The sequence below is a fragment of the Mustelus asterias genome, chromosome 13 (genome assembly GCF_964213995.1).
Source record: "Mustelus asterias chromosome 13, sMusAst1.hap1.1, whole genome shotgun sequence".
Taxonomy (NCBI): Eukaryota; Metazoa; Chordata; class Chondrichthyes; order Carcharhiniformes; family Triakidae; genus Mustelus; species Mustelus asterias.
The window spans coordinates 79281710-79295552 of record NC_135813.1 but is presented as its reverse complement, the minus strand read 5'-3'; the positions used below and the strand labels follow the sequence as shown (position 1 = coordinate 79295552).

Sequence of the window (13843 nt, the reverse complement as noted above, 5' to 3'; positions counted from 1 at the left end):
AAGTTTAACTTATAATTATAAAACATATACTTGCAGGGCACAACCAACCATTCAGATGATCTAGCGACACAGCGCACTGGTACACTAACACACTGCACTACAGTGATAGAATGTGGTTGATACCAGTCTAGTCCCCACAACAGTGACTTCTATTTTCAGCTAGATCTTCAGGAAAATGTTGTGCAGAGACATTTTTCCAAGTGAGTATGGGGTAAACTACAAGATAAGTTAGTGTCGGCATCTCTCGCATGCTCCCGTCAACAGGTTATGCAGAACCATTAGATGAAGTCTAGGAGCAGACTGTTTGTCCACTCAGTCAAGGCAGGGTGCATGGAGTATGGCCTAAACTAATAAAATACCAGAAATGTATTCTCTTGAAAACATAATTGTTTGGTTAGTCAACACTTTATGATGTTATATTGGCAACATTTAATTCTAAAATACTCCTGAAGTAACTTAAACAAAAGAAACATTTTTTGTCTTAGTGTATCGGTAGACTTTCTTTTGGTGGGGTCAAGCATTACCATAATAAAATCACAGTGACTTATAACCAGGTTTGGGTACATGCTGATAAACTGAATGGAGTTCATTGAAACACTGAAATCCATTACCCTAGTGTCTTCTAACTCCCTCTGGAGTTTTTCAGCTTTGGTCTTTTCAAAGAGCAGGCTCTGTTCAAGCTCCTTAATGCGGGCATGCTCCAGTTTGGTCTGCGTCTGTTAGTAAAAAGGGAGAGGAAGAGAACACACCAGTGCCACCATCACATGCCAGCACGACAGGAGGGAGCCACATGCAGGCTTATCCACCAGCACCTTCTGCCTTTTTAACAGTTAGGAAAGCAAAAGGTAAATTGGACACAGAAACAGAATGGAGGAAAACAGAGACGTTTAATGGAAAATTGTATTGAAGGTATGCAGAGGAAAGGATAGATGGGGATTTAAAGGAAAGTACAGTTTTTTAAAAAGGCAGATTCAAGTTTCATGCAGACAGTGTACAGTTTTAATATCAGCATAGTTCAAATCAGAACAGTTAATACTTAAATTTTAGTTTAATACTGTAAACCCCTTTGTTGTTTTTGTGTGTTTGAAACATTTGGTTTAATAAAACAAACAGGATTTGAAATTACAGCTAAAAGGTAAAACATTTAAGAGCAGAGCAAAGCAAGAAATAATTTGCGCAGTTTTCCTTGATACTTTTTATTCCAATTAACTTAAGGTAATTTAACTCAAAGCAGATTTCTTGCTGCATTTTTGAGGTTCTACAAAGAACAGTTTACAATGCACTTGGGTTTGGAGTTGGTCATTCATGCAAATAATTGAAAAAATAAACTAGTCCATGCCTCTCTGTGAGATCTATGTAAAATTATATTAGTGTTTTACAGCAATAGGGACTGAGTACTGGGTAGATGTGCACGTGATTGTATCGGGATGATCTTGTGAAGAACCTCAATTTATATAATCTTTCTTTTGGCGGTTCAGATTTCACACTCACTCTCAGACTGCCCATTGTCTTGCATGGGATCAGAGAAACAAAATCTAAATGAAGTCCAAAGAACTTCAAAGTTCAAAGGTTGCCAACAATATAAAGATACCTTGATACTCAACTTATTTTATATACATACCCTAAATGAGGTATGTGCATTTTGAAGATTTGATAGATCATAAGAAATAGTAGGCCATTTGGCCCAAAAAGCTTGCTGCACCATTTAATAAGATCATAATTGATCTGATTACAGCCTTTCCTGTCTGGCCCCATAGTCAACAACACCCGTCAATCAAAAAATCTGCCTGATTTAGCCATGAATACATTCAATGGCCCAGCCTCCACTGCTATCTGGGGAAGAGAATTCCAAAGACCAACAATTTTAAGAGAAGAAATTCCTCCTCATCTTTATTTTAAATGGGACATTCCTTATTTTTAAACTGTGGTCCTTCGTTCTCGACGCTCCCATGAGGAAACATTTTCTCAACAGCTACCCCGTCAAATCCTCTGAGGATCATAGATATTTCAATGATATCACCTCTCATTCTTCTAAAGTTCAGTAAGTATAGGCCCAACCTTTCCTCATAAGGCAAACCCCTTCAGCACAGAAGGCAGCCTAAGGAACCTTCTCTAAATTGGTTGCAATGGAAGTACACTCTGAGACCAAAACTCTACACAGTGCTCGAGGTGAAGTCTCACCAATGTCCTGCGTACAGTTGTTGCCAGACTTTCCTACTTTCATATTCCATCCCGTTTCATTAAAGTCCACATTTCATTTGCCTTCCGAAATGCTTAATACCTGCATGCTAACATTTTGAAATCCCTTTGTAGTACCACATTCTATAGTCCCTCTCAATTTAAATAATATTCTGCTTTTCTATTCTTCTCAAAATGGACAACCTCACATTTTCCCACCTTCTACTCCATCTGCCAATTTTTTGTCCACTCACTTAACCTATCTATATCCCTTTGCTGACTCTTTGTATCATCACAATTTGTTCTCCTACCTATCTTAGTAGCAGCAACAAATTTGGTTATAATTGTTGGTCCTTCCATCCAAGTCAATTTGCAATGTAAATATTTGAGGCCCCAACCTTTGGCACTCTACTAGTTACTATTTGCCATCCTGAAAATGACCGATTTATACTGACTCTGTTTCCTGTTAGTTAGCCAATCCTCTATCCATGCGAAAATATCACCCCCAAAATTATCAGCTCGGAATAATTTGCGGAGCTCCTGAAACAGGCATATTTTCCAAGATAATTCAATCTCCTAAATACGCTGTTGGCAGCAGAATGTTGACAAATGAATTGTAACAACTTCCTAATTAGTACCAAGGCGCTAATAAATAGCCTAACTTTTCGTTCGGTGAGACTTTTATGCCCTTACATGGGAATTTTACAAGATAATTGGCTTATTGGATAATACTGAAGTTTTAAAAAAATGTCAAGAATCCACAGTATACCAGAATAACTGGATACTCAACATGAGAATTAACCAACAAAACTTTGCAAATTACAGCCAGAGCCACAAGCATCTTTCATAGATGTGTGTTGAGAATAAGCACGTCAAGATCAGTAGAAGGAAGGCTTTGAGGCAATGTTATTTGCCCTATTTTGAATAATGGACGTCCAAATCATAGCAAAGAAACAGTAAGCAACAAGGCAGTAACAGATCAAGATTTGTCCAATTTTGAATCCAAAGAATGTTCGCATTATAAATTTAGTTCAACTTTTAGCAAATTCAAAATGATTTCTTTGGGGAAGCAAATCCCTCTGTGGTTTCATATGCAGATTTTTGCACAGAACTGCAAGGGGGAAGTGAAGAGTTGAACAAATCCACAACCCTTGGTGCTAATTTAAAGGGAGTTGCTTGATCCTTGTTTCCGTCTGTGAATTGCTTACAAGGGAGTACTGAAGACAAGCTATTATCAATATTCTCATTCCACCAAGTTGTGTGGGTGGGGGACAACTCTCACCCAGCATTGCTTCATTCAAAAGTGAATCAAGGAACAAATCAGTTGGTATTGTGCATCTGACTCCTATTTTATTGTTTTAAGCAACTGAGGATATATTTTGATCTTCTTTTGTATCTGTTTAACGTTGAAGAGCAAAAAATAACTTGCATTTATTTGGAAGGAGAAGGATATAACGTAAGGAACTGGTTTTCAATTCCCTTTTTGCTGAATAACTACAAGGACGTAAGGGGTCGGATCTCAAACAATGACGAGACAGAGTACAGGAATGAGATAGAGAATCTGGTGAACCGGTGCGGCGACAATAATCTCTCCCTCAATGTCAACAAAACGAAGGAGATTGTCATCGACTTCAGGGAGTGTAGTGGAGAACATGCCCCTGACTACATCAACGGGGATGAAGTAGAACTGGTCAAAAGCTTCAAGTTTTTAGGTGTACAGATCACCAACAACCTATTCTGGTTCCCCCCATGCCAACATATAGTTAAGAAAGCCCACCAATGCCTCTACTTTCTCAGAGGACTAAGGAAATTTGGTATGTCAGCTACGACTCTCACCAATCTTTACAGATGCACCATAGAAAGCATTTTTTCTGGTTGTATCACAGCTTGGTATGGCTCCTGCTCTGCCCAAGACCGCAAGAAACTACAAAAGGTCATGAATGTAGCCCAATCCATCACGCAAACCAGCCTCGCATCCACTGATTCGGTCTATACTTCCCGCTGCCTCGGCAAAGCAGCCAGCATAATTAAGGGCCCCACACACCCCGGACATACTCTCTTCCACTTTCTTCCGTCGGGAAGATACAAAAGTCTGAGATCACATAATAACTGACTCAAGAACAACTTCTTCCCTGCTGCCATCAGACTTTTGAATGAACCTACCTCGCATTAAGTTCATCTTTCTCTATACCCTAGCTATGATTGTAACACTACATTCTGCACTCTCTCATTTCCTTCTCTATGAACGATATGCTTTCGTCTGTATAGCATGCAAGAAACAATACTTTTCACTATATACTAATACGTGACAATAATAAATCAAATCAAAAGACAAATTATAGCAGGTGACTTTTGAGTTTCACTTCTCACTTTTCATGTACTTTTATTTATCATTATTTATTAGTGTCGCAAGCAGGCTTATATTAACACTGCAATGAAGTTACTGTGAAAATCCCCTACTCGCCAGTGCATGTTCGGATACACTGGGAGACTTTAGCAAGGCTAATGCACCTAACCAGCACATCTTTTGGACTGTGGGAGGCAACCAGAGTACCCGGAGGAAACCCACGCAGACACGGGGAGAACGTGCAGACTCCACACAGTGACCCAAGCCAAGAATTGAACCTGGGTCCCTGGTGCTGTGAGGCAGCAGTGCTGACCACCGTGCCGCTCTTCACCAAGAACGCTTAAAATACTGCAGAGCAATCAAGAATTCAGACCCTTTATTATTTTGAAATTGATATTATAAGTTAAATGAAATGCAGTCATCTAATCTTTTGGTTGTTATTTTAAGAGCTCACTATCAAAAAAATAAGTTTCATTTCAGTTCACAGAGTGAATGCTATATCCATACGCATTGGATATAGGAGAAAAGTAACTGAATTGAACCCAAACTGTAAGAAAGGTCACCAGCTGGAAAGGCTGGGATCAGCAAGAACAAAGAATCTTACTAATCCATTAAATACCACAAACAGCAGTGCTGAAGAACTTGGCAGTTTTGTTAAATAAACAAAGTAGGCTATTAACACTGATGGACACAAAACCCTTAAAAGGAGAAAATATTTTGATCAGCCATCAAAATGTACTTTTAAGTAGGTCCCTCCCTTGCAATTAGTCCCAAATACTTCTGCAAATAACCAAAGCAAGGGCTACAAGGTAAAAAAAACAAACTAACTCCTTAGACCAGATGCCATATACCAAATCCAAGAGGAACTGGAAATAAACTTTACAGAAAATCAAATAAAAGCCCTAATCTTGTTGCCAGCAGCAATTGCTACCGAGCTCTAAAAAACCATCCATAAAGATGAAGTGACCTCTTTGGTGCAAATCTAACTTTCCCAGAGTTATTTGAATCTGGCATCAATTCAAAGAATCTCTAGACATCCAGCAACAGTGAGAGTAAGCAGGACAAATAACTTATTACACTGAGGAATTTTCACAAACAGCAAACCAAGAAGTATAATGCACCATATTATTGTTCAATTTTTATATATATTTTTTTAAAAACAGAAAGCAAACTAAAGATTGGGTCATTAAAAACATTAGAATTATCATAATGGATAAATTTGACATTCCACAAATATAAATTGGTTTTCCAGGGCGATAGGGTGTTCTGTAGGATTTATGACTTTTACAGTATTTAAAACTCTAATTAATAAGCATAAGTTTCTTAACCACAATATTGTAGGGTGAGGGGGGAAATTCACATCAGTTCACTGGTTCCTAAAGACTACCACCTTCTGCAGGAAGTTCAACAACACACCCTTTAGAAGAGCAGTCACTGATAGCAACTTCTGGATTTCTGCACTTAGCCAAAAGTTCCCCTCAGTTTCATAGGGTAATCAACTCCTGACAGTTTCACCATCATTACAGCCACAATCTCTGCTGACTCCATCATCGTTGCTGGAGTAAATAGAAGGATAGTGAGTTCTTTTTCAATCTATCTATTAATTTCCTCTTGCAAATGTACACATGATGGTGTGGCATCTATCCAATCATACTTGGAGGAAAAACCCAGTGAGTAGCAGTAGAATTGAGGACCATGAGTCCTCATTAAAAAGAAAAATGTTTTCTCTCCTTCCAATGTGTAATAAGAGTGGCGTGGTAGACTTACAAACCAAGAAAGAAAAAACACTGACCAGTGATCAAAATACCAGGGAGTCAATACCATGCATTACGAGAGGCATGGAGCAGTTCTCATGTTTCTCCATTAATCAAAACCCAAGTGTTTGCACAAAATTCAAACTGGAGAAATATTCCAATGCATAATTTTTATTGGTGCCTGCAAAACTTAAATAAATGTGTCATGTTTGAAATAACTAAGGGGAGTAATAGGGAGTAACACCACCAAAGTGGTGTTTAGCTTTTAAGTAATGTAGCAGATAGACAGACAAATAATGACAACACAACTGATGGTGATCCTATAATTGATTAGGGGTTTACAGCATAATCACTCATTACAGATATTGCTTCTCATTCTTTGCAGCTGTGAAAGCAACATGCATATCAGTAGGTCAATGCTGAGAAATCAGTCAGTACAGTTAGTTCTGCAATTTGTTCCAAAGTAGTATTTTGAATTGCTCTGATTAGAAACTATTTTAAACATTGGATGTCTTCACATGTGCTACACCATATACCTTCTCTGTATTAATCTAATATTCTTTCAGAAGACAAAATCATTCATTTCAACTTTAAAAAGTAACATAAATTCAGCACAATGCTGTGCAAAAATCCCTATAAGCCTGTCATATAAAGTTGGCCACTATGTGACAGTGGTGCTAAAACTATAATTTGTGGGTAATTAATTACTTTGCCATCAAATACATTTTGTTTTATCCCACATTTCAAAGCATTTTTCAATTTTATGAAATGTATTTAGTTATTTTCCTTGACAATTTTCATAGAATTCCTACAGTACAGAAAAGCTATTCAGCCCATCGAGTCTGCACTGACTCTTTCTGACAGAGTGTCTTGCCCACCCTCTCTCCCTCACCCTATCCCTGTAACCCCACACATTTACTATGACTAATCGATCTAACCTACACATCTTGGGACACTAAGGGACAATTTAGCGTGGCCAATCCACCCAACCTGCACATCTTTGGACTGTGGGAGGAAACCAGAGCACCCGGAGGAAACTCACGCAGACACTCTTCACAGACAGTAACCCAAGGCTGGAATTGAACCTGGGAGATCAGCTCAGCTCATTCCATGCTACTTGTTGCATAAATTCACTGTGCCATGGGGAAGACAAAGTATATCTTTTTCAGTTATTGTGGTGGACTGGAATTTAATGGCGTTCAATGTATAAATTAGCAACCTATTAATTGCGGTGTCCCTCAGGCTGTCAACTAATAACTTAGTTTAGTTTTGGCCAATAATTTTGGGCAACAATATCACTTTCTACATTGATGCTTTGAAACAAACTTCATATTTCTGCACGTCAAGTACAGAACCATTCAATCTTTATGTATCACAATATTCTACATTCAATCAACACTGCTTTCGAAGACATCCAAAGTTTCCTGTAAAACTGGCAGGATTTGGTCCAAAGGATTTGCTTAACTTGTTTCTAAAGTCCTCATTATGCTCATTTCTGTCTCTTATAATTCCATGGTATTAAATTCATTTGCACATGAAATACATGAAAACTGATCAGCAAACGTTCAGCAGATTTTTTTTATTCACTGCAAATATTTAAGCACATGACAAAACAAAATGATTTTGTAAAAATTTGTCTTTTTCAATGACTAGAATTCATACTGAATTTAAACATTGTTGTGTCAGGGAGTATAGATCGCAATTTCCATTTATATGGAATTCAAAACTACTATTTAAATCACCCTTTAATTAAGATTTTTATATCTGATTTGGATTTTAAAATACTTCAATTCCATATTGAAGAAAGCAAATGTGGTCTGACCACTGGATTTCTGAGATTTATCTATGCTACAGTCTTGCATCACAATGCTCTGCTCCGACTTTTCAGTTGAATTTTTAAACATTACAATAAGACCAGGCAATGCATTTTTGAAAGTTAGTTTGTTAACTCACATCCTTATAGCTCTGAAATGAGAAAAGGGTGAAAATTAACTGAATCTGATTTTCAAGTCTAGAAAGAAAATGGTTAAAGGCAAACTTCATAGCAGGATTTAAATTATATTCTAATCTCCTGCTTTGTTTTTTGTTTCTTTCTAATCACCCAATACCTATTTTACAGCTACTGTTTTTGACCTTAAATCCAAAATTGTAGTTCTTGGTGGATATCAGAATCTTATAACTACTCCTATGATGTAAGAGCATCTCACTAAATAGGAGGATATTTTATAATGTTAAAGTAAAGGCTTCTTTTTTAAGGTTCATTTTAATATTCAGGTGTAGTCAAAAGCTAAAATGCATATACAATTAGCAAAATGTTGGTTCAAACTTTTGCACAGTCCCTTTTATAACACTGATTTTCCATTTTATTTTAAATAAGCCATAAAAAAAATGCACGTAAATGAGTAGAGGCCATTTAACTTACAAGCCTTCACTTTCAACAGACCATAAACAAACAATCTACCCTATTATACATTTAACCTTCTGAGAGGAGGAAATTAATGAAATGCCTTAAAATCTGAGTAAACAAGATCCCTGGGGTAAATCTCATCAGTTCATGGTTACCTCTTAGAAGATTTCAAGCAAAGGTATGGTGAAACCACCTGGTTCAAAACCTTTGCTGCTGATTCCTGTTCGATTTATGTGGTCTTTACAATGAGAGCTCCTATATGATGCATTCAAGTATTTTCTTCTTTACAAATGTCAAACTAATTGGTTTACAGGGCATATCGCAATCTCTTTTTGAATTCTATTTGCTAGACTCAACTCAAGCTCAAGTGCTTTTCCAGTGTTTATAATGGTCCCAAAATAATTTCACAAAGCCCTTCCTACTTCCTCCCTCATTTCCTTGATGCGGTTTTGAAAAAGAAAACATTTTCAGAGATCTAAAAGAAAGTAAAGAGCTCTGCATGTTGTGCCATAAACCGGTATCACTAAGATTGGGAAATATGCCTATAAACACATGGAGGACACCCTATTCAAATAATTTTATTAAATTAATTCCAAATCATTGAACCAAATGTGCCAGTTTTATATGTATAGCTCATATATTTATGAGCTGTCCAAATATTTGAATATCCAGGTTGAATGTAAAAAAATTATAAAGCAGCAATAGAACTTGTTAAATACCTATAGAATATAAACCTCTGTCCTCAATAGAATATTTCTTTTCCCAATATTCTAATCACCTAATATGATAGCTTCTGGTGAGAAGGTCAGCTTATAAACCATTAATTAACGAACAATTATCTGCCACCACTGCAGCCACCGAGCCACAAGCACCATGCCAAATAACCCAATCATCCAATAGCAATTAATTTGAAATGTTCAAATATTTAAGCCCCAATTCGCCATTAAGTTACCAGCTACTAATATGAACTGTTCACAACCTCTCATCCCTTTTTTATCAACAGATGTTGGCAACATTCAGTGTCAATGCTCTCTGGATATTTAAGCACTAGCAGCTATTTTTTTTCCCAAATATGAAGTTCCATCAACTTCTGAACCACAGTGTCATGGTCTTTAGTTCAGATTCTTTGCAAATCAATAGTTTGTTTACCTCTAAATCACCTTTGGTAATGGACTCTTCCTCAACACGGAACTGAAGGTCTTCCACTTTCCTATTGATAAAAACAATGAGGTAATTCCTGAAAGAGCTAAAGGAGAAAGAATATCATACCCCGAGGTTTTGAACGTTCAGTATTAGAAAGAAAAGGTAGGAAGAAAATCATGCTCAAAAGACATGTCTCTGAGTGCGTATAAAAATATATATTAGAAAATTGCTGCTGTAAAGTAGTTTCAAGGCTAACTGAGTTTTCTGAATTTCATTTGATCGACAGTAAAAACGATGATTCCATATAGTTATTTTCAAACCTGCAGTATAATTTTATAATGTATTTTTAAAAGAGTCACATTATTGATAATACTTTGAAATTCATGTTAGTAACTGGCACCTTTTTTCTTCTTCTAACTGATTCAGCAGCTCCACCTTCTCTCGATCAGCAGCCTCAACCAGCGCTCGTAACTGGTCCATTTTTGTCTCCATCTCCAATACATGCTGCATGAAATGAATTAAACTTTAACATTCTAGGCAACTGCATTGTGATAAGTTCATTAAGTGGCTCCTATATTTCCTATGAACTGAGAATTTCCAATGGACATACAACAGAAGGAGAGTTTTATGGAGGCAATGAAGATCTAGTACAGACACATACTGCTTCCTATAGGAAGGCCTGCTGGAATTACATGTCAACCAGGCAGTTGAGAGATTACCATTCCATGGGATCAAGTTCCCAGGAGTGGGAAATCCAACCCAATCTATTGAACGGCAGCACCACTGCTGCCATAACAACTCCCACGAGATGCTCAGGGTCACTGAGCGATCCAGGCCAGAGCTAAGTGATGACAAGAGGGGTTTAATAGGGTGGGAGTTGTGGAGAGGGGGCTGGGAGGGAGGTGCGGCTGCAGCGTGGGTAGAAGGGTAGCTGGCACTCAACTAGCAGCAGGGTGAGAAGGTCATCCACTGATCTTTCCGCCATGGGCTTAGTGGGTTAAAGGTGGGAAGGTGGTGGGATCTCTACTCATCACCAATCTACCCAATTAAATGACCCCTCTTGCCACAGGACAGATTGCAAAATACTGGCTTAACATATTACCACAAGTATAATGTACTTTTATGATGGCCATAACAACTAATATATTAAAAGATTTTATACGTATGCTATTTAACTGGAATATATAACATGTGGAACAACGACTAAATATTGATGTTAAACTGTACTTAGTGGAGTGCAAAATTCTATTGTTACAACTATTGATCATCATCCCATATCCATTACAATTGATGAACAGCCTATTTAGTAGCAATCAGAGTGCAAGGAAAATTGTTTGGGGGTTGGAGAAGAGGAAAAAGGGAGGGATGATTTACTCTTACACCATTAAGTGAAGAGTCATGGAATTTGTTTGTTAAAGGGATTGTATAGGAGGTTTTCAATTTATCATCACAATATGATAGAAATGAAATTATTGCATTGTGGTGCAGTTGTCATAACTGCACTGCCCCTTCTGCCACAAGATGCAGCAATTGTCTTCTATACACCAGTGGTAGAGACCAAGTTCATACATATAAAGCCAAAACAGATGCAAGAGTGTGTCTTTAAAACTGTACTTTTCATGTATTGCTTTATTCAAGAATAGCACATTGGTATAATGCAATGAGTCCCAATATTTCATGAAATGTAACATGAAACATTTAGGAGATAGCTTCCAGTCACCTTGTAATCAAATACATCTTAATCTATGGAGACTTCTGCAACATACATCATGTTACCCCACAAAGTGTGGAAGGTTGGATGGTAATGTGCAGCATAATTCAGATGGAATTACTGTGAAAAGTTTAAAGTTTTAAGTTTATTTATTAGTGTCACAAGTAGGCTAAAATTAACATTGCAATGAAGTTACTGTGAAAAGAATGATGGAAAAAGATTTTATAAAAGATTCAATTTGAAAGACAAACGAGTCAAGCACAAAATAAAAACAAAATACTACTGATGCTGGAAATCGGAAATAAAAAATAGAAAATGCTGGAAAACCCAGGAGGTCAGGCAGCATCTGTGGAGAGAGAAACAACGCTAATGTAAAGAAATGTCATACAGGCTTGAACCATTAACTGCTTCGCTCGTCACAGATGGTGCCTGGCCTGCTGAGCTTCTCCAGCATTTTCTGTTTTTAGTCAAACACACAATACCGTTACAAGCTTTTGACTAGCTAAAGATACAACAAAGCAAAACGTTCACATTTTAAAACAAAATGCTGTGGAAAGTTTTCTAATGAGCGCCAACTTTAAATTGTAACATTTCAAAGATAAATTCCCTCCAATAAAGGTGACCAAGATGAATTTTTATTTTGGAAAAGTAAAACCAATGTCAAATGTTCATTTTATCTTCAGAAAAATGATGATTGCATTCATCCTCCACATTTGTATGTTCCTGGGAAAACACTTACTTAGGAATTTCTTAGGAATCAAAGGCATTTCCTTCAAGAAAGATTATGAAGAAAATTTCACCAAAAAATAATTCTACCTTGCCAGTGGGTGTGCAAATTTATGGAGGACCAAAATACCCTTACTGCTAACCTGGCCGTAAAAGGCCTGATCATATGAATTATTCGGTGGACACAATCTCAAGGCTAGAATAAACATTTAGTTAGAATTTAAATGGCTGGCCATGGCCAATCCTTGGCTGAATAGCAAGGTTTCATATACAAGAAGCTACAAAGAAGGTAGGTTAAAAAAATAATTCATAGCATTTAAATACCTAATTTTGTTTCCAAGGACGGAAAACACGCTGATCTCTACATTGCTTAATAGTAGATATTAAAAATGTGTTTGATAAGAGACCCAGATATACCTAATTCAGGCATTGGTAGCGCTGATCAGAGAAGAGCATTCCCTCTTAGGACAAACTTTTCTAATCCAAAAGACACTCTCAACAGCATATTATTCCCCATCAAATCTATATTAGCTGCGGATTCATATGGTGCCCATCATAAGTAGATCTTTATATCTAATTTCATATTGATTACGTATTAAATTTCATATTAAAAATATCTTTATATCTAATTTCTATTGTACATCCTATACATGTTCATAAAGCCAATTAAGTTCACGGTCTTAGTATGTTCTTACCTGCTCATGACCTGTCCGAAGTAACGTGAGCTCCTGTTCAACTTCTCCCACATGGCTAGTTGCTTTTGCAACCTCTGCTCTTTCCAGATCTCGTTCAGCCAGAAGCTGCTCAATGTGCTGCTGCTTTTCCTTTAAAGCCTCTTGTAATGCAGTGGTGCCCGAAATTTTTCTTGCATAACGTGAGGATGTTTCGGTTAGCTGGAAAAAAACGTTCAGCATCTCAGCCATTAAAAATGACAATTAATGAATCTTATCGCAGATTCCTTTTCCATTGGAAAACTAATTTTCATCCCCTTTCCTCCTTTCTTGGATTGTGATCTTCTCTCCAATAGTTTAGCTGAGTGGATGAAACAAAACTGTGGACATAACTGACGAATGCTCTATCACCTGGTTTGTTTAAAAAATATACCCAACAGTCAAGGAAAAAGACGACAGAAAACCACCATGTTCATGTTTGGTCTGAGAAATAGATAGCCGTTTGGTCTGATAAAGAACAGTAGAGTTCACTTTCATGAAGGTTTAAAACTTGAGAGTATTGAACTGGAACAAGTATCCACTCTGGATTGAGACAATTAAAAACTACAATTGTGGGCAAATAAAGAAACATTTGGTATTGTTCTAATAATCCAGAAGATAAACTAATTATTTGGTTGAAATTTGAGCAGAGATCTTGTTGTTGCTTACGCTATTTTACATAATCAAATACAGTAGGGAATAAATGCAATCATTCAAACAATGAGAATTATAGAATCATAGAATCCCTAGAGTGCAGAAGGCGGCAGCCACTTGTCCCATCGAGCCTGCACCAACAACAATCCCACTCAGGCCCTATCCTCGTAACCCCACGTATTTACCCTGCTAATCTCTCTGACACCAAGTGGC

At 37.2% G+C, this 13843-nt stretch overlaps 1 protein-coding gene across 16 annotated transcripts in view; it reads right to left on the bottom strand.

The window, feature by feature from the left end:
- The window catches only part of clip1a (CAP-GLY domain containing linker protein 1a), a 159344-nt gene that overhangs the window by 80174 nt on the left and 65327 nt on the right, over positions 1-13843 (bottom strand). For 9 of the 16 annotated variants that reach the window (XM_078227064.1, XM_078227066.1, XM_078227076.1 and 6 more), the window contains exons 6-9: positions 12962-13159; positions 10230-10333; positions 9836-9896; positions 612-716 (exon numbers count right to left, since the gene is read on the bottom strand). In XM_078227064.1, coding sequence (XP_078083190.1) covers positions 612-716; positions 9836-9896; positions 10230-10333; positions 12962-13159 — 468 coding nt within the window. The remainder of the gene's footprint in view (positions 1-611; positions 717-9835; positions 9897-10229; positions 10334-12961; positions 13160-13843) is intronic. The other 7 variants (XM_078227070.1, XM_078227077.1, XM_078227069.1 and 4 more) reach the window with 2 other exon arrangements.